General features: G+C 38.9%; 1 protein-coding gene and 1 pseudogene across 2 annotated transcripts; one reads left to right on the top strand and one right to left on the bottom strand.

Annotated features, from left to right (window-relative positions):
* Positions 1–11,125: 11,125 nt before the first annotated feature.
* LOC132709365 (vomeronasal type-2 receptor 26-like) lies at positions 11,126–12,027 on the top strand. The gene has a single exon (XM_060682786.2). The coding sequence runs from the start codon at positions 11,128–11,130 to the stop codon at positions 12,025–12,027; it is 900 nt and encodes a 299-aa protein (XP_060538769.2). The 5' UTR covers positions 11,126–11,127.
* A 5,051-nt stretch (positions 12,028–17,078) lies between these two features.
* On the bottom strand, positions 17,079–20,522 carry LOC132709366 (vomeronasal type-2 receptor 26-like; annotated as a pseudogene). The gene is made up of 3 exons (XR_015734163.1): positions 20,457–20,522; positions 19,593–19,719; positions 17,079–17,913 (listed from the first exon to the last, which is right to left on the bottom strand). The product of XR_015734163.1 is annotated as a vomeronasal type-2 receptor 26-like (transcript).
* Between the last annotated feature and the right edge of the window lie 348 nt (positions 20,523–20,870).

The following is a 20,870-nucleotide window of genomic DNA, read 5'->3' as shown; positions in this document are numbered from 1 at the left end:
AAGAAAGATGGAATGACAAAGAACTTCACCACCAATCCCATTAGCAATAACCATAAAACATATGCTCCAGGGGGGAATCTGATTGATTTGACTGTTGCCAGTTCTTTCTGATAAATTGCTTTGATTAGTTTAGTTGCTGACTTGTTTAAATAAGAGGTGTAAATCAGACCTATTATATATACAGTAGAGAGAGAGTGGACCAATTCCACACATTATACTTGAAAGAAAGGCTGAAATAGTTACCATATTCCGTGTTAAATGTATTGTAGCAGTTCATGTACCTCTCTCTTCAGAATCATGACTCAGATTTACCAGCATATCCTGGCTTTAGTATTTGCTGTTAAGGAAATCAATACTAACCCCCAGATTTTACCCAATGTTACACTTGGCTTCAAAATATATAATAGCCATTTCGCTTCAAAATGGATGTACCATGCCTCAATGGAGCTCCTTTCATCTAAAGGCAAATTAATCCCTAATTACAACTGTGACATCCAGAAATATCCAGTAGCAATAATTGGAGGACCTGACACTGATGCATGTCTTCATGTGGCCATCATTCTGCACATTTACAAGTTTCCTCAGGTAACCATGTATGTGGAATACATATACAATCTGGTTAAATATAACATTCCTTTGCAATAAAACTTGATCCCTGGGATAAAGCAAACAACTCAGTGAGATCATGGAGCACATTTTTCTTTCAACCTTGTTTGAAATCTATGAAATGCACTTATTAATGATTGTTCCTTCTTCGATTGCGTCCGTAATAATAGCAATAGCAATAGCACTTAGACTTATATATCACTTCACCGTGCTTTACAGCCCTCTCTAAGTGGTTTACAGAGTCAACCTATTGCCCCCAACAATTTGGGTCCTCATTTTACCTGCCTCAGAAGGATGAAAGGCTGAGTCAATGTTGAGCCTGGTGAGATTTGAACTGCCAAATTGCAGGCAGCCAGCAGTCAGCAGAAGTAGCCTGTAGTACTGCACTCTAACCACTGTGCCACCATGGCTCAATAATAATAATAATATATGGCTTGAGAATCTCATGCTCCTTAACAGCACCTCAAAAGCTCCTGCTGCACCAAATGTTACTGGCCCCATTCACAGAGCCTATTTAAGAACTAAAATAACCCTTTTTCTGAGTTCACAAAATGTCTGGAATTGTAAAGCATAGGAAGAGACAAAGAAACCTAAGCAATTTTAAGACTAACAAAGCTTCATAAATTGTGTAAAGTTATCATTAAACTCCTATGATAGATGATTTTGAAGGAATATTACCGTCAAATATAAAACCGGCAATATGAAATGGAGCTAAACTTTTACTTGTGCACTACCAGTTTGAAAAGGGATGTGGCTCAAACGCTGAGCTTGTCGATTGAAAGGTTGGCAGTTCAGCGGTTCGAATCCCTAGTGCCGTGTAATGGGGTGAGCTCCCGTTACTTGTCCCAGCTTCTGCCAACCTAGCAGTTTGAAAGCATGTAAAAAATGCAAGTAGAAAAATAGGGACCACCTTTGGTGGGAAGGTAACAGAGTTCCCTGCACCTTTGGTATTTAGTCATGCCAGCCACATGACCACAGAGAATGTCTTTGGACAGTGCTGGCTCTTCAGCTTTGAAATGGAGATGAGCACCGTCCCCTAGAGTTGGGAGCAACTAGCACATATATGCGAGGGGAACCTTTACCTTTACTTTGAAAAGTATATCAATACACCTTATTAAAAAAAATCAAAGCCTATTGTCTCCTTTCTGAATCTTTCTGTATTTTTTTATAGTTGACATATGGCTCTGCTCCAATGACAGATGAGGACAAACAGGCTGGTTTCTATCACCAAATGTTTCCAAATATGGACCATCAATATAAGGGAATTCTTCTGCTGCTGCAGCATTTTATGTGGACATGGATTGGGGTCTTATCTGTGAATAATGAGAATGGGGAGAAGTTTGTACAAAATGTGGTTCCCATGTTTGCCCAGAGTGGAATCTGCTTTGACTTCATTGAAAGATTTCCTATCATTTCTTATTCCACTGACATTTTCAATACGGTAAAAGACGGGATTAAAATGTACAGTGTGGTCATGAACAGCACTGTCAATTCAGTTTTAGTTCAAGGCGAAATTTTTATAATGATAATTTTGAGAATGTTTCCTAGTATGTCAAAATTTGAAGAGATACCATTACGAGAAAATGCTAAAATCTGGATTATGACAGCCCAGATGGATTTCACATCTCTTCCTTTTCAGAGGTGGGAAGATCTAGATTTTCTCCATGGCGCTCTTTCCTTTGCGGTTCATTCAAGAGAAGTCCTAGGGTTTCGAGAATTTCTTCAGCTGAAAAAACCAAATTTCAACCAAGAAGATGGCTTTATTAGAGTTTTCTGGAAGGAGGCTTTTGGGTGCATGTTCTCAGGCTCCGTGATGGATGAGAAACACAACTCTGTGATGAACCGTCAACCAATCTGCACCGGGGAGGAGAAGCTAGAAACCCTCCCAGCATCTGTTTTTGAAATGGACATGACTGGCCACAGCTATAGCATCTACAATGCAATCTATATTTTGGCACAGGCAATACATGTTGCTCATTCAACTTCCTTCAAACATAGAGCAAAAATAGGCAAAGTAAGACTTGTTGAATTTCTCAAACTTCATCCATGGAAGGTAATGTCTCAAGGACTCTGACAAGTGTCAAGTAGGTAGATTTTTCCCATGTCGTCCAACAGCTAAATTAAATGTTTACTTCAATATCATTTTGCTTTTGGACGTAGTGTATTTCTCCTCCTCTAAAAGCCTTAAATAATGTTTTTATAAAGGGAGAGTATCAAGAAAAAAACCCAACAAATTGTCTTTCCAGATGTTTCCCTTCTCTCTATTTATGTTAATATATCTCAGACACACTGGAAACACTATTCCAGTACTGCAATGCAGAAATACAGCCTGATATTTTCTAATATTTCCATTTCTTTTTTTAATGGGTTTTGGAATATTTTTTAAAACTGATTTTAAGTATTAAATAGTATATTTCCTAATTTGTGATTGCATTATCATCATTGTCACCCTCATCATAATCAATTGTGTGCCTGGAGCCATATAAAAAATTAGGTATTATTATTTTCTCTTTTTAGCTTTCTTATGGGGGAGTGAGATTTTTCAGAAGGGTTCAAATGGCGGCCTGCAAGAATCATCTAGCAAAGCAGTTCAATTTCTTTCTTCCCCTTTTATCTGTAAATATCCCCTCTCCTCGCTTCTAACTTAAGAAGAGATTGGAAAATATTGTATGATTTAAATTGCCAAATCCCCTCTCCCCCTCCATCAAGAAAGCAACTTCTCATCCTCATCATGACAAGTGGGAACTATTTCACTATCACTTCACCTCTTCTTCATTACCAGATTTGAAATTCTTCATCCCATAACCCTTCTCGTAACAATCATGATGACCATGATGTTATCCATTCAGCCAGTGGTGGGATTCAACTAGTGTAACAACTGGTTTGCTGAGCACACGCACCACACTCTGTGTGCATGTGGTGCATTTGAAAACAGCTCTAAAACTTACCTTCTACTGCAGCCCCGGTGAGTAAAACAGCTGAGACGCGGCAAACTGCTCTGCCGCAAGGATCAGCTGGGCTTCAAACAAATGAAATATAAGTCAGTATAGAGCAGGGGCAGGCGGGCGGCCATCGGAGTGAACCAGTTTGCTCTCAGCTGATCATTGGAGCTACCATTGGAGTCTGAACCAGTCCGAATAGGCTGAATTCCACCCCTGCATTCATCTGTGTCTGATTCTTGGCAATTCTACGATCCACATCTTCCGATCTATCTCTTTGAGTTTTTCTCAAAGATTTTTTTTCCCGCACCATCAGCATTGATGGTGTCCAGCCATCACAATTTTTGGTAGCCTGGTAGCCAAATATAATTACTTTCTCCAGTGATTCTTAACAATTAGTAGATTAAAAATGATAATAATGTGTTTTCCAATCTAGTCATTAACAAAGGATCCAAACAGAGCTCTAAAACACTGACATTAATATATGATTGTATTAATTATATTAATTAATATAATTAATATATAGTAATATATACAAAATTAATATATTCATATTAGTATAATATTAATATATTAATTTTAATTAAATAATAAATATTGAATATATTACTATATATAAAATTCAGTATTAATATACATAAAATTCAACACAGTCATCTCAACTCTTTAAAAGTAAAAAACTCCCATTTAAATACATAAAATAGTCCTGGTATTGTAATGTAAACAAAATAAAAGAAAATAAAATTTAGTGTGATGAAAAGAAACCACTTCTCCATTAGGAAAAAAAAAACCTTCTAACACACAACCTTTTTCTCATTCCAAATATAAACAATTCCAAAGAAAACTTCCCCAAACAAAAACTTATCCCATTGAAAGAAACATTCCATATCTTAACTCTCAACTGTGACACATCCACATTTTGCAAATATAAAGTAATGCCAATATTCTGACATGAATAAAAGACTAAAATTTAACATAACAATGAGAAATAATTCACTAGACTTCCATAGGTAAAGGTAAAGGTTCCCCTCACACATATGTGCTAGTCATTCCCAACTCTAGGGGGCGGTGCTCATCTCCGTTTCAAAGCTGAAGAGCCAGCGCTGTCCAAAGACATCTCCGTGGTCATGTAGCCAGCATGACTAAATGCCAAAGGCGCACGAAATGCTGTTACCCTCCCTCCAAAGGTGGTCCCTATTTTTCTACTTGCATTTTTTACATGCTTTCAAACTGCTAGGTTGGCAGAAGCTGGGACAAGTAACGGGAGCTCACCCTGTTATGCGGCACTAGGGATTCTAACCGTTGAACTGCTGACCTTTTGATCAACAAGCTCAGAATCTTAGCCACTGAGCCACCGTGAAATAATTCAGAGAAATAATTCACCAGACTTCCACACTTTGAGCAAAAAGGCAGTAGATAGAAAGCTACTGTTTCAATACCACATAGTTAGGACACATAAAAGACCTATAGATGGAAAGAACTAAAACTTTTTTGTTAAATGTGAGCAAATCCAGGCAAATGAGGTACAGGCAAATCCAAAAAAATTGTCTCATTTCACCCCACAACTTTGTTTTCATTTTATTTATTTATTTATTGGTTCGATTTATATGCCGCCCTTCTCCGGAGACTCGGGGTGGCTTACAATGCGTTAAGCAATAGCCTTCATACTTTTGTATATACCTGCATAGTAGGGCTTTCGCCTCCCCCTAAGCGGTGTTCTTTTTTATACAAAGTCAGCTTATTGCCCCCTCAATCCGGGTCCTCATTTTACCTACCTCGGAAGGATGGAAGGCTGAGTCAACCTTGAGCCTGGTGAGATTTGAACTCGCAGTAATTGCAGGCAGCTGGCAGCTAAATGCTACTTAACAGCACTTTAGTCCGCTGCACCACCAAGGCTCATAAATTTTACATAAATTTTATTTATGTAAGGAAAGAATCTGTAATTCATTCTGATACTAATCCTTACAAATTTCTTCAGCATGTTAAACAGTCTCTTTTGTAAATCTAACAAAAAGAAATTATTCTAACTGTTCTGTAGAAAGGTCATTTTTATTGCCTTCTAAATTTTCAAAGCCTCAATCAAGCTTTTCTTTATATCTGACAAGAAGTTCTTGTTCAGAGTCTCATTTGTTTTTTATCAAGAAAATTTTATTGTATATCTTGTTTTGTAACATATTTTGCTGGGAACAGCATGTTCTTAAGAGGACACAATATAGTTAACATAACTGAGTCAAATTCCAATGCATGATCTGGGGCAGGTCCTCAAAGATAATGTTTGAACCTCATTATAAATTGCTCACATGGTTATTTTGTTGTTGTTTGTGAAGAACAACTGTAAGCAGCTTGAGCCGTCTTACCTCCTCTCTTCGTCCAAACAGGGTCATACAAATTGATCTACTGTTGGATCCCTTGTTTGTGGCTGCAAATATCAACTCAAGTAAGTCTGTAGGTCTTTAAAATTTTGGTAAACATTGCTTTTTTCCTTCATTAAGAGATAAGCTACAAATGAAAAAGTTTTTTCCCTCATATTCCTGAAGTGGAGTGAAGCCTTCACCATTGTGTAGAACCTGATGAAATGTTTAGTTCTTCTTTTCTCTTCATTTTCTATTTTTGTTTTCTTGTATGTATGATTTTGTATTTTTGTAGCTCAATGAAATTGTAAGAAGGATCTCATTCAATAATACTGCAGGAGAAACAATATCTTTCAACCAAAATGGAGAACTAGACAATGGTTTTGATGTCATCAATTGGGTGACATTCCCAAACAAGTCCTTTTTGAAAGTCAAAATTGGTGGAATAGGATCTGTGACTTCCCAAGAGGACATATTAGTCATCCACCAGGAAGCCATCATTTGGCCAAGCAGGTTTAACCAGGTAGGACCAAAATTTGTATCAGGATCATGTTATTTACTGTATATTTAATTGAATAAATATGAGCTGTGGAATACTTCTGTTGATTTTTCCTGCCTTCTGTCTGAAGTACTAAGAGACAAGTTAGGGAAACTAATGTTATAGGAAGGGAGGCTTAGTTGGCAATATTCCCTTCAAGTTAAATAAAGAGAAAAATTATATAAAACTAAAACCAAGATGGCAATGAGGCCTCCTCCTCCTCCTCCTCCTGTCAACCACCTCCATTGGAGAGTTCCACCTTCGGGGCTCCAAGCCAACTGGGAAAAATATTTTAATGCCCTTCCAGAAGGTCAAGAAGGTAAGAGTGTATCTCATCTCTGGCACAGAGTGTTCCACAGTTTATAGGTCACAGTGGGAAAGGCTTTTCTCTTGACCCCCACCAACTGGAATTCCTTCTCAGAAGAAAGATCCACAGCAGGCCCTTTATGCTGGAGCACATTGGATGGGCAGGTTCCATTGTGGCAAGAGGACTCCTCAGATACACTGCACCAATCCCATACGTTATAATCAATATAGATCCAAAAATCAGGACAAATAACTCCTACCTGCTTTTCTCTGATAACATTTAAAGTATATAATTTATTATAACCATTAAAATCACAGAAAAGGTCAGCATCTAACAGACATTGGTTCATGGAGAGACAAGCTAGGCTTGGCTTAGTATTTAGTTACCAGAATTCTAGAAAATTTAAAGGCTGCAAGAAGTTAAATAAACTGATGAAGTTATGTACTTTGATCATGAAACATCTGTAAGAAAACCACCAAACTCAGAGAGCACCAAGGACCCCACAGAAGCTTTAAAAAAACTTCCACCAAGACAGAGGAAAGTAACCTCCATTCAGGTGCCAAAAAGCCTACATGGACATTTTCTTGTATAAGCAGAAGATGAGCTTAACTCAAGGAGGTTTTTAATCTTAGTTTCATTTAAAATACATGGCAAAGAGTCGGAGTGCTTGCTCTCTAAATCCCATACTATTTTCCTCCCCTTGCCTCTTTTCATTGACATCATTCACAACACTTCTTACCAAACATGATACATTGTGAAGCTTAGTAGACAATAACTATTACTACCAATCAATGAAAAAAAGCAAAACATTTTTTTTACATTTCCTTTATGTATAGGTCCAGCCACTTTCTGTGTGTAATAACTATTGCTCTTTGGGTTTCGCTAAGACCAAAATAGAAGGGAAGCCATTTTGTTGTTATGATTGTCTTCACTGTCCTGAAGGGAAGATTTCCAATCTCATAGGTGAGTAGTGGTTCATAAGTTTGTAGATATTCTTTCCTATGCAGCCAAATCTTTTTTATACTGTATATAGTTGATAGCTGCAGTATCTGTTATGGCTACAGATCTCAACACTGTTTTCTCACATTGTGAAAGATCTCTATTTATTTATGTTTTCTGGGTGGCTCACATAATGTCAAATATGGGATGCTGAGATATTTGAAATTCAAGCTGTACAGATACTAAACCTCTAACAATAGCTTCATAATGCACATGGGCACCAACATAATACCCACCTGCAAAATTTACAAGCAGTCATATCATCCAGGGGTGGGTTCTTACCTTTACTACCAGTTCGCATCACGCCCGCACGCTTTTCTGCGCATGTGCAAATCAACTTTGATGACCTTTTTATTCCATCAGGCGGGCTTGGCCTAATCTCTTCCCTTTTTTAAATATGTAAATTTTAATCTGTTTTTAAATTATTGGGGTGTTTTAATCTGTCTGGGCCAAAATGATTTAATTTGATTTTATCTGGTTTTTAAATTTTTTGTATCTATGTATTTTATTGTTTGGCTGTTCACCGCCCTGAGTCCTTCGGGAGTAGGGCGGTATACAAATAAAATAAAATCAAATAAACTAAACTAAACTAAACATCCGGGTCAGTGGGCAGAGCCCCCTGCCAGTTTTACTACCGGTTCTTCTGAACCAGTCCAAACCAGGGGTAACCCACCACTGATATCATGCCTTTAAGATGACACAGAGGGGAGATTCACTTGTGTTTCTGCACACCCAAAGACACTTTGGGAGATCAAATCCTATGCTCTGCACATACCTATTTCACATTTCTAAATTGAATTACTAAAGTGATTGACAGTAAAAATAATACAATTAGCACTATATAAAACTACCATGTTCCTTTACCACAATAAAAACATTTTTCTTTGGAAAAAGGGAAGGCTTTTCAGATTGTTTTTAAAATGGAAACAGAAACAAGATAAAATGTCAGGTTCGACAAAGCAAAATACATCTCGGTGGATCATAGTTTTCAGGTTTGAAAAATATTTGTTAAATCATTGAACAAATAAGCCAAGAGTTCTCATTCAGGACACAAATGACCAAACTCAAATTATCATATTTTGGACACATTCTGCCAAAGCCTAACTGTCTGAGGTAGGCTTTAATGATGGCAATGGGAGAAGAAGTGACAACCAGCAACAAGGTGAATAGCGGCAGTTAGAGAGCCAGTTTGGCCTAGTTTTGGCCCACCAGGCTAAAAAGCAGGGGATGGTAAATTCTAAACCCACCTTAGCTCTGAAAGTCAGCTGAGTCACTGATTGTCATGGATAGGTGTTTCTTATTCTCTCACCTTTCCCTGTTGCATTTACAAGATCACTGAAATTGAAGAGTTTATTTATGTAGTTAATAAATGGGGACCATCCATAACTCAATCACTCAGATTTGGGAACACCTGGACTCTGACTGGGTAGATTCAGCGGGGAGGACAGAGACAGGTCTTGTGAGTATTATCTGGGAAGAGTTTGATTCTGTGACGCCCAAAGACATGGACAGGATACTGGGCAGACTGAGCGCAGCCACATGTTTACTGGACCCATGTCCCTCCTGGTTGGTGCTGGCCTCTCGGGAGGTTACACAAGGCTGGCTCCAGGGGATTATAAATGCTTCCTTGAGTGAGGGTGTCTTCCCTGCTGCCTTGAAAGAGGCGGTGGTGAGGCCTCTCCTCAAGAAGCCTTCCCTGGACCCGGCAGTGTTGGCAAATTATCGCCCAGTCTCCAACCTTCGCTTCATTGCGAAGGTTGTTGAGAGTGTGGTAGCGCGACAGTTTCCCCAGCACCTGGATGAATCGTTGCATCTGGATCCATTCCAGTTGGGCTTCAGGCCTGGGTACAGCACGGAAACGGCATTGGTCGCGTTGGTTGATGATCTCTGGAGGGCTCGGGACAGGGGTTGTTCCTCTATCCTGGTCCTATTAGACCTCTCAGCGGCTTTTGATACCATCGACCATGGTATCATGTTGCACCGGCTAGAGGAGTTAGGGGTGGGGGGCACCGTCCTATGGTGGTTCTCCTCCTTTCTCTCTGACCGGTCGCAGTCCAAGTTGACAGGGGGGCAGAGGTTGACCCCGAGGCCCCTTGTATGTGGGGTGCCACAAGGGTCGGTCCTCTCGCCCCTTCTGTTCAATATTTATGTGAAGCCGCTGGGTGAGATCATCCGTGGTTTCAGGGTGAAGTACCATCGCTGATGATACTCAGCTGTACATCTCCACCCCGGACCACTCCAATGAAGCCCTTGAAGTGATGTCCCGGTGCCTGGAGGCCGTGCGGATCTGGATGGGGAGAAACAGACTCAGGCTCAACCCATCAAGACTGAGTGGCTGCGGTTTCCGACATCCCGATATAGTCAGTTGGTGCCATCACTGGGGCAAGTCATTGGCCCCCCACGGAGAGGGTTCGCAACTTGGGTGTCCTCCTGGACTCACGGCTGTCTTTAGAAGAGCACATGATGGCCGTGGCCAGGGGGACTTTTTATCAGGTCCGCCTGATTTGCCAGTTGCGTCCCTTTCTGGATCGGGACTTGTTAAATACGGTCACTCATGCTCTCATTACTTCCCGTCTGGACTACTGCAATGCTCTCTACATGGGGCTCCCCCTGAGGAGCACCCGGAGGCTCCAGCTTGTCCAGAATGCGGCCCCGCGGGTGGTTATGGGAGCGACGTGGCGCTCCCATGTGACCCCCCACCTGCGCGAGCTGCACTCCTGGTGGTCTTCCGGGTACGCTTCAAGGTTTTGGTTACCACCTTTAGAGCGCTCCATGTCATCGGACCGGGGTATTTACGAGACCGCCTTCTGCTACCAATAGCCTCTCACCGACCAGTACGCTCCCATAGAGAGGGGCTCCTCAGGGTGCCGTCGGCCAAACAGTGTCGACTGGCGGCCCCCAGGGGGAGAGCCTTCTCTGTGGGGGCACCTACCATCTAGAATGAGCTCCCCCCAGAGATACGGAGAATCCCGGACCTGCGTACATTTCGTCGTGCTCTCAAAACTTTTTTATTTCAGCAGGCTGGCCTGGCCTAACTCTCCTTTTTTAAATTTTTAATTTGTGATTTTATAAATTGGGTGTTTTAATCTGTGTTTCGGCCAAAATATTTAATAATTTTAAGGGATTTTTTAATATTTGTATTATTTGTATTTTATCTTGGCTGTTCACCGCCCTGAGTCCTTCGGGAATAGGGCGGTATAGAAATTTGATAAATAAATAAATAAATAAATAAATAAATAAATAATAAATAAATAAATAAATAAATAAATAAATAAATAAATAACTCCATCTTGAAAAATATTTTTCCAAACCTTGATGACAATGTCATGCTTTTAATTTTAATTCATGCAACCATCTTTCTAAGCAGAGTGTTTTTTCCCCCTAGATATGGATGATTGTTTTTCATGTCCAGAAGATCAGTATCCAAACAAGGATCAGAATTCATGTCTTCCAAAAATTGTAACGTTCCTAACATATGAAGAATCACTGGGGACCTCCTTAGCCATTTGTTCTCTTACGTCTTCTTTTATTGTATTGTTGGTTCTGGGTATTTTCATTAAATACCAGGACACTCCCATTGTCAAGGCCAACAACCGAAATCTCACCTACATCCTTCTCATGTCCCTTCTGCTTTCATTCCTTTGTGCTTTACTGTTTATTGGCAAACCACATAAAGTGATATGTGTCCTACGACAAACTACTTTTGGTATAATATTTACTGTAGCTGTATCTTGCGTGTTAGCAAAAACCACCATTGTGATTTTAGCTTTCATGGCTACCAAGCCAAACTCTACCATGAGGAAATGGGTGGGGAAAAGGTTGGCCATTTCCATTGTATTTTTCTGCTCCTTCATTCAAATAGTTCTTTGTACTGTCTGGCTGTTGACTTCTCCCCCATTCCCTGATTTCAACATGCACTTAATGGCAGAAGAAATTGTTCTGGAATGTAATGAAAACTCCTTTGTCATGTTCTACTGTGTCCTGGGCTTTATGGGCCTCCTAGCTCTTGTCAGCTTCACTTTAGCTTTCTTTGCCAGGAAACTACCAGACTCTTTTAACGAAGCCAAATTTATCACCTTCAGCATGTTGATTTTCTGCAGTGTTTGGCTCTCCTTTGTTCCTAGTTATCTGACCACAGGGGGAAAACATATGGTGGCTGTGGAGATCTTCTCGATCATGACATCCAGTGGAGGGCTTCTTGTATGCATCTTCTTCCCTAAATGCTTTATCATCGTACTGAAGCCTGAACTGAATAACAAGCAGCAACTAAAACAAAGAAAAACCTGAAAGATATAGAATTGCATTGCCTTCTTTTAATTTTATCATGCAAAAGTACTAAGGACTCAAACTGGAAATCTATAAGCCTTTCCCATCTACCAGTTGCAATTGGTGCCATTACATCTACAATTTTCCATCTGATTTTAGGATTGGAAAGCTGGTTCCATTTTATGTGACACCACCCCCAGAGTTGAATTGGTGCTTGGTATACAGTAATATTAAATAAATACAAAATAAATATTGAAATAGAATCAAGTTCATGATTTCCATATTAAGAATAAACTCTTGAATGTTGAGAAATCCTTCCTGCCTTCCCTCCCTCAGTCCCTTCCTCCTTTCTTCCTTCCTTCCTTCCTTCCTTCCTTCCTTCCTTCCTTCCTTTCTTTCTTTCTTTCTTTCTTCCTTCCTTCCTTCCTCCCTCCCTTCCCACAAAATCTGTCCATGAAAGCCATCATTGAGTAAAAAAAAAATTAATCTAATTTAAAAATTCTTAACTAAATGTTTTGAGCCATGTATTGTAAATATTTGTAAGTCATTCTGTTTGGGGACAGATCTCTCTGAATTAATAAATGAGATTATACTAATTTCCTTCAGACTTGAAAAAGACATTTATAAAGCACATATCCTTGAAATGTGAATATTTGTGTTTTGTTTAAGAAATTTACCATATTCCTAGAATGCCTGTAGAAAGTTATCACTAGTTATTTGAGTAGAGTAAAGAAACACTGAAATAATATTTAAAATAATAATAATAAAAAATCTTTGCAAACATTTTGATTTCTGCTTCCTTTATGCTTTGGAAGACAAAATCTGCCTTAGAGAGTAAGATATATATATGCTTCTTTTAATCTACAGTCTGATTCACCTGTCATGTTCTGAAGAAGATACCTGATGCTTTACCTTGTTGCAGTAACTCAGACCTTCTATTGTGTATCCTGTACTTACCATAAAGACAATTAATGAAAATCCAAAGATGAAATTTTTAGGTTCCATGTCTTGAACAATAATTTATATCTAAAATAGACATAATAAATAAAGGTGCAATAACTAGCGGTTAAAGATGCTGAGCTTGTCAGCTGAAGAGCTGACAGTCCAAGTTTTAGACCCAAGCTCCATGCAATGAGGTGAGGTCCCATTCCTTGCCCCAGCTCCTGCCCAACTAGCAGTTCAAAAGCATGTACATGCAAATAGATTTATTTATTTATTTATTTATTTAGTTATTTATTTATTTATTTATTTATTTATTTATTTTTCAATTTATATACCGCCCTTCTCCCTGAGGACTCAGGGCAGTGCACAGCCAGAATTAAAAACATGAAATACAAATATTAAAAACAATTAAAATATATATAAATTTGGCCCAAAAATTTAAAAAACCACAAACCAATTAAACATTTAAAAAATTTAAAAAATTTCTTCCTAAGCTAGCCCGGCTTGCTGGAAAAAGTGGGTTTTAAGGGCACGGCGGAAGGCACTGAGATTAATAGGTTCTACTTCTATAGGAAGGTAACAGCATTTTGTGTACCTTTGGCATGTAACCATGATGGCCACATGGCCACAGAAATTCTCTTCAGACAATGCTGGTTTCTTTAGCTAAGAAACATAGATAAGCACTGCGCCCTAGATTCAGATATGACTGACAGGGAAAGCTTTACCTTTAGAAGAATTTGCTTTATTAGCACTTCTGTCTACACCAGAATATTTAATACCTAATTACAAGAGTGATGCCCAGAGTAATGTAGTTACTGTTATTTAGGATCCTACTGCTGCTGTTTTTACGGCAAGCATGCTTTGCATCTATGAGACTTAGAGGAGTCATTCATCAATGCTCTAGGGACTATATAACATTTTGCAGACAGAGACTATTATTGTAAAGGGAAGTAACTTCATTTGAATTATAATACCGCTTAGAATTGTTTCAGATTTATGGTGGATACCATTATATAAAGAATAGGTAAATACTCAGGGGTGGGCTGCTGGGGCTTCGCAGGGATTCAGGAGAACCTCTAGCTAAGATTCTGTGCAGTTTGGAGAATCCCCAAATCCAACTCCTGGCTGGCCCCACCAATCCCACCACACCCTTCCCAGGAGTCCCCACGCAGCCTGTTTTGGATGCAGGTAAGTGCAGGGCATGCACAGAGGCTCGGGGAGGGTGAAAAATGGAACTTTGGGAAGGCCAGAAATGGGCCTGTTTCTGGCCTCCAGAGGACCTCTGGAACCTGGGAGGCCATTTTCACCCTCCCAGAGGTTCAAGGTAAGCACCCAGAGGTCGGGAAGGGCAAAAACAACCTCTCCACCATAATGCAGGAGGCTGACTAGGCCATGCCTACCATAGCCATGCCCACCCAACAATCGGGCAGAGAACCCCTTGCTAAAATTTTTGAAGTCCATTCCTGTAAATACTGTATATGTACCAAATCACAATCTGATTCCTCAGTGCCATATCTATATCTATATCATCTATATCTATATCATCTATATCTATCTCTATCTCTATCATCTCTATCTATCTATCATCTATCTCTATCTATCTATCTATCTATCTATCTATCTATCAATATTTTTTTCTTTATTCCCTCTATTTCCTTATAAAGATAAAGGTAAAGGTCCCCCTCGCACATATTTGCAAGTCGTTCCTGACTCTAGGGGGTGGTGCTCATCTCAGTTTCAAAGCCAAAGAGCGAGCGCTTTCTGAAGACGTCTCTGTGGTCCTTGTACACTCCACCAATTCCTTATACAATTCCTTATATAACAATTCCTTATACACTCCACCAATTCCTTTGTTTCAGTAATCAATGAGAAATTCCAAAGATTTTTCCTTCATCAGATATAGACCAGCGGTGTAAAAGGATTCTTAATCTTCCGTATTTCCAGTAACTGTGGGTTGGTGTGATTTAGGGTTGCCAGGTCTGCTTTCAAAAAATAGCGGACAAGCGGGGGGGGGGGTTAAGTAGTAAAAAAATAAATTTACAATTAAATTATATCTTTTCTTACAAACACGTATTAAAATAATCACTTCAAAACTTTATTTAAAATTCAAAACATCAAATATATTATAATAATATGTAAAATATTAAATTACATTTTACTTTGCTGTCATGTGTATTTTTTATTTGACTGCGCAGCTTTGATCAATTCTTTGTGTTTAAGGAATAATTCTGTAATTTCAGTACAACATTGAGAAATATTAAAAAATATATAAAGTTCACTTCAAACTGATGGTACAAGCAGTTGGTTACGTTCGTCAGTCCACAAATTTCCCATGACGCTGAAAATTCGTTCAACGTTTGCATTTGATACCGGAATTGATGCACAATACTGGAACAGTTTCAGTAAACTTGGAGCTGGCTCTTTCTTGAAAAAGTACGTCCACTTATCAAGGGATGAATCACCCTACAGATGAACATAAACTTCTTCTAAGGCAGAAATTTCATCGAAGAGAGTGTTGGGGGTAAGTTCTTCTCGCCATGGTGATAATAACCAGATGTTCGTCATTTCTTCTAAAGTTGGAGGATTATTGCAATCAATTAGATTGAAACAATTTAGCGTCGCATATACTGAATTGGTGAAATTACACCACTTTTCTAGGTATGCAATGGCTCTTTGATACACGTTGATGGCTTCTTTCTTGAACTTTTGCATGGCATTCTCAGGCAAATGTTTTTTACGTAAGGCAAATAAAACTTTCATTCCAAAAAACTGCTCATCATATTTTTTTTGCAAAGAGTCACACAGCTTACACATGATAATGTGAAGATCACATGCAAGAATTTTTTTGCTTTCCAGCTTCAGTAGCGTATCTTGCATTATTGACATGAAGAAGTGTGTGAAATATAAATACAATTCTGAAATTGTTGGTTCATCATCCTTTGCGAGTTCATTTTCCTGATCCAAAATAAGGTTCCAGATAACCTTATGGCACTCATCAGATCCAAGAGAAATAAAATACCATTTTAGAGGTATCCAGTTTAAAAGAAGTCTTTCGACCACTTTAAACAAACTTAACCAATGTGTTGGAACATGGCACAAAACTTTATGGAATTCTGACTCGCAAAACTCAAAAAATGATTTCAACTCTTCTCGTTTCTTCACAGAATTTGAAAATTCGGCAAAAACCTTCAGCACTACATTTTCGATATCAAAAGATAACTGCTTTAATGCATTTTTTGCGCTGTTGTGTAAAATGTGATTATTGCAATGAGCAGCTACAATATTGTCATTTTCCAGCAATAATTTTTGGTAAACAGATTTGTTTACTCCATAATTGACCAATGCATTATCTGCTGAGTAAAGCTTTTGAATAAAAAAAAATGTCCACTATTTTGTGAAAAAAAATAGTGAACATAATGTGAAAAAAGTGGACTGTCTGCTCAGATAGTGGACACCTGGCAACCCTAGTGTGATTTCTGTTCTTGATTATTGTAGAGGAAAGGGGAGGGAAGGGAAGGGACCTCCATTGCTAATATTTTACAATCTCTGAAGAAACTTCCCTACCTGTTTCTCACTCATGAAAAAATATATATGATGCAATCCTAATTCAGAAATCTAAAAATAATTCTTTAAGCACGTAAAAGCTCAAAGATGTGTAGTGTCTTTCAGGAATTGGAAATTGTTTGATGATGTTAGAGAAGCATTGACCAAAATTAAACTCCAGAATGTTAATGATGCACAGGGGAGAGATGAGCTTACATGGCATTTCTTAACATTCAAGAGTTTGCCCTTTTCATGGAAATCACAGACTTGATTCTATTTTGAGATTTATTTATTTTTTATTTATTTAACATAACTTTATATCAACCATCTATACAACTCTGGGTGAGACATACCATAAAACATTAAAAATGGAGCCAGTTCTCCAATCTTAAAATCAGATGGAAAGTTGCAGATGTTGCAATTGTAACTGGTACAAATGGGAAAGGCTTATAGATATTCAGTTGGGGCCTTAATGATTTTACTTGGCTAAATTAAAAGAAGCAATATAATTCTACATTTTTCAGATTTTTCTTTGTCTTAGTTGTTGCTTGTTATTCAGTTCAGGCCTCAGTATGATGACAAAGCATTTAGGGAAAAAGATGCATACCAGGAGCCCCCCACTGGATGTTATAATGGAGAAGATCTCCACAGCCACCATATGTTTTCCCCCTGTGGTCAGATAACTAGGAACAAAGGAGAGCCAGACACTGCAGAAAATCAACATGCTGAAGGTGATAAATTTGGCTTCGTTAAAAGAGTCTGGTAGTTTCCTGGCAAAGAAAGCTACAGTAAAGCTGACAAGGGCTAAGAGGAACATGAAGCCCAAGACACAGTAGAACATGACAAAGGAGTTTTCATTACATTCCAGAACAATTTCTTCTGCCATTAAGTGCATGTTGAAATCAGGGAATGGGGGAGAAGTCAACAGCCAAACAGTACAAAGAACTACTTGAATGAAAGAGCAGAAAAGTACAATGGAAATGGCCAACCTTTTCCCCACCCATTTCCTCATGGTAGACTTTGGCTGGGTGGCCATGAAAGCTAAAATCACGATGGTGGTTTTTGCTAACACGCATGATACAGCTGCAGTAAATATTATACCAAAAGTACTTTGTCGTAGGACACATATCACTTTATGCGGTTTGCCAATAAACAGTAAAGCACAAAGGAATGAAAGCAGAAGGGACATGAGAAGGATGTAGGTGAGATTTCGGTTGTTGGCCTTGACAATGGGAGTGTCCTGGTATTTAATGAAGATACTCAGAACCAACAATACAATAAAAGAAGACGTAAGAGAACAAATGGCTAAGGAGGTCCCCAGTGATTCTTCATATGTTAGGAACGTTACAATTTTTGGAAGACATGAATTCTGATCCTTGTTTGGATACTGATCTTCTGGACATGAAAAACAGTCATCCATATCTAGGGGAAAAAACCATTCTGGTTAGAAAGATGGTTGCACTGAAATTAAACATATGACACTGTTATCAACATTTGAAAAAAAAATAGAAAATATTTTTCAAGATATATTTGGTCACCGATGGACCCCATTTATTAACTGCATAAATAAAGTCTTTCATTTCAGTTATTTTGTAAATACAACAGGGAAAGGTGAGTGAGAAAGGAAAGACTATCCATGACACTCAGTGAAAATTTGGTATGCTTCCTCCTCAGAAAAATTATCCTGGATCACTGAGAAGTCTTGTTTTCTCTTTCTCTCTGTGCGTGCATTTTTGCCATTTCTTTGTTTACATATAGCAGCGATATATGTATATATTGTGTTAAATTTATATTTACTGACAAAGAAATAAATGGAGACAAGTATAGATTTATTTCAAGCTATTTATAGCTAGCCATACCCTTCTGGGATTCGAATCTGGGCTTGCTTGCATATTAGGCAGATATATTGACCTCTAAGCCACAGGTTCTCCTCACTTTGTCAGCTTGTATCAGGGAAGATTAAATGGGTTTCCTATCGAAGCAACCTGGTCTACCCAAATATGGTAAGGAGCATATTGCTTCCTTTTCGCCTTTCAGCCCCAACCCAGGAGCCCTCAGGCAGTCGCTTTCACGACAAACTATTTTGTATTAAATTTATATTTACTGACAAAGAATCCCAGAAGGGTATGGCTAGATGATGAGAGCTAAATAGCTTGAAATAGATCTATACTAGTCTCCATTTACTTCCCGTTGTGAACCGGTGGTAAAGGTAAGTAGAACCCAACCTTGCTTCCTCTGGAGTGGGATGGAAATGGAGATTTTGGTGACACAGCAGACTAAAGCACTGTTAAGTAACACCAGCTGCCTGCAATTACTGCAAGTACAAATCTCACCAGGCTCAAGGTTGACTCAGCCTTCCATCCTTTCGAAGTAGGTAAAATGAGGACCTGGTTTGTGGGGGCAATAAGCTGACTTTGTATAAAAAAGAACACCACTTGAAGTGGGGGCGAAAGCCCTACTAAGCAGGTATATACAAAAGTATGAAGGCTATTGCTTAACACATTTTAAGCCACCCTGAGTCTCCGGAAAAGGGTGGCATATAAATAAAACCAATAAATAAATAAATAAATAAGTATTCTCAAATTGATATAAGGCTATGCTGATGAACCTCTCCATAAATAAATAAATAAATAAATAAATTTTGTAGTAAGAGCCTTGGTACTACAGTGGTTTAAAGCACCCTGTTATTAACACAGCTGCCTGCAATTTACTGCTGGTTCGAATCTCTCCAAGGCTCAAGGTTGACTCAGCCTTCCATCCTTTCTAAGGTAGGTTAAATGAGGACCCAGTTTGTGGGGGCAATAAGCTGACTTTGTATAAATATAGAAAAGTATGAAAGCTATTGCTTAACGCACTGTAAGCCGCCCTGAGTCTCCGGAGAAGGGCGGCATATAAATCAAATTAAAAAAAAAAAAAGTATCCTTCCCCTGCCACGCCCACCAAGCCACGCCCATAAAGCCACACCATACCCACCAAGTCACGCCCACAGAACTGGTAGTAAAAAATTTGAATTTCACCACTGTATCAACTGTAAAAAAAAATTTGGCTGCATGGAAATAAATATCTACAAACTTATGCATCACTCATTTATCACTACTCACCTATGAGATTGGAAATCTTCCCTTCAGGACAGTGAAGACAATCATAACAACAAAATGGCTTCCCTTCTATTTTGGTCTTAGCGTAACCCAAAGAGCAATAGTTATTACATAGAGAAAGTGGCTGGACCTGTGCATAAAGGAAATGAAAAATAAATGCTTTGCTTTTTTCCCAAGACTGTATAGTAATAGTAATGGCAAGGTTCCAAATAATATGTCCCCAGAATAAAAATCCAAGAGGCCCATTTTTCATCAAAGTCCATTTATTAGGAACATATCAAATTGGTGGGAAGTGGTGGCTCAGTGGCTAAGATGCTGAGCTTGTCGATCAGAAAGTTCAGCAGTTTAGCGGTTCAAATCCCTAGGGCCACGTAAAGGAGTGAGCTCCTGTTACTTACCCAGCTTCTGCCAACCTAGCAGTTTGAAAGCATGTAAAAATGCAAGTAGAAAAATAGGGACCACTTTGGTGGGAAGGTAACAGCGTTCTGTGCACCTTCGGCATTTAATCATGCCAGCCACATGACCATGGAATTGTCATCAGACAGTGCTGGCTCTTCGTCTTAGAAATGGAGATGAGCACTGCCCCCTAGAGCCGGAAATGACTAGCACGTATGTGTGAGGGGAACTTTTATTTATTTTATTTTTTATTTTATTTCCAATTTATATACCGCCCTTCTCCTGAGGACTCAGGACTCAGGGCGGTGTACAGCCAGAATTAAGAACATGAAATACAAATATCTTTACCTTTACCTAACAAATTGGCAAGGTCTTGGTGTAATTCCGACTCTGGCCAGACTCCGGAATTACACCCAATAAAAGCAAAAGTTTTAAACTTCCCCCCTTAGTCACACTCTCCAATCAGCTCACTGTCCCCCAGACCGATAACTCCAAACTCCGCCTTCCTCCAGCTGCAGGCACCTTTTTAGTTCCCATGGGAAGTAATGCAATCTAGCCATAACATTCCCCCTTATCGCTACAACCCCCCTTCCTACTGCTAGAATGTGGTGAGCCTGAAGCACTATTAAATTCCTTTGCAGAAAACCTAAAGAAAGCTAAGAAAAAATAGACAAAAGCTACAATAAAATAAGGTTACACATATGTCAGCTTTAGGGTCGACAAAACAACACAATGTATCAGGTTCGGTGGGAAGAGGCAAGGCAATGGAAATACTATGGGATGTTGAGAGCTACCACTCAGATTGTATTTTAAATGAAGCTAAGATAAAAAATCTCTTTAAGCCAAACTCATCTTCTGCTGACACAAGAATAGTTGTGGATTTTT

This window comes from Pantherophis guttatus, chromosome 4 (assembly GCF_059756535.1).
Source record: "Pantherophis guttatus breed Tessera chromosome 4, ASM5975653v1, whole genome shotgun sequence".
NCBI lineage: Eukaryota > Metazoa > Chordata > Lepidosauria > Squamata > Colubridae > Pantherophis > Pantherophis guttatus.
This window is presented reverse-complemented; position numbering and strand designations above follow the sequence as displayed.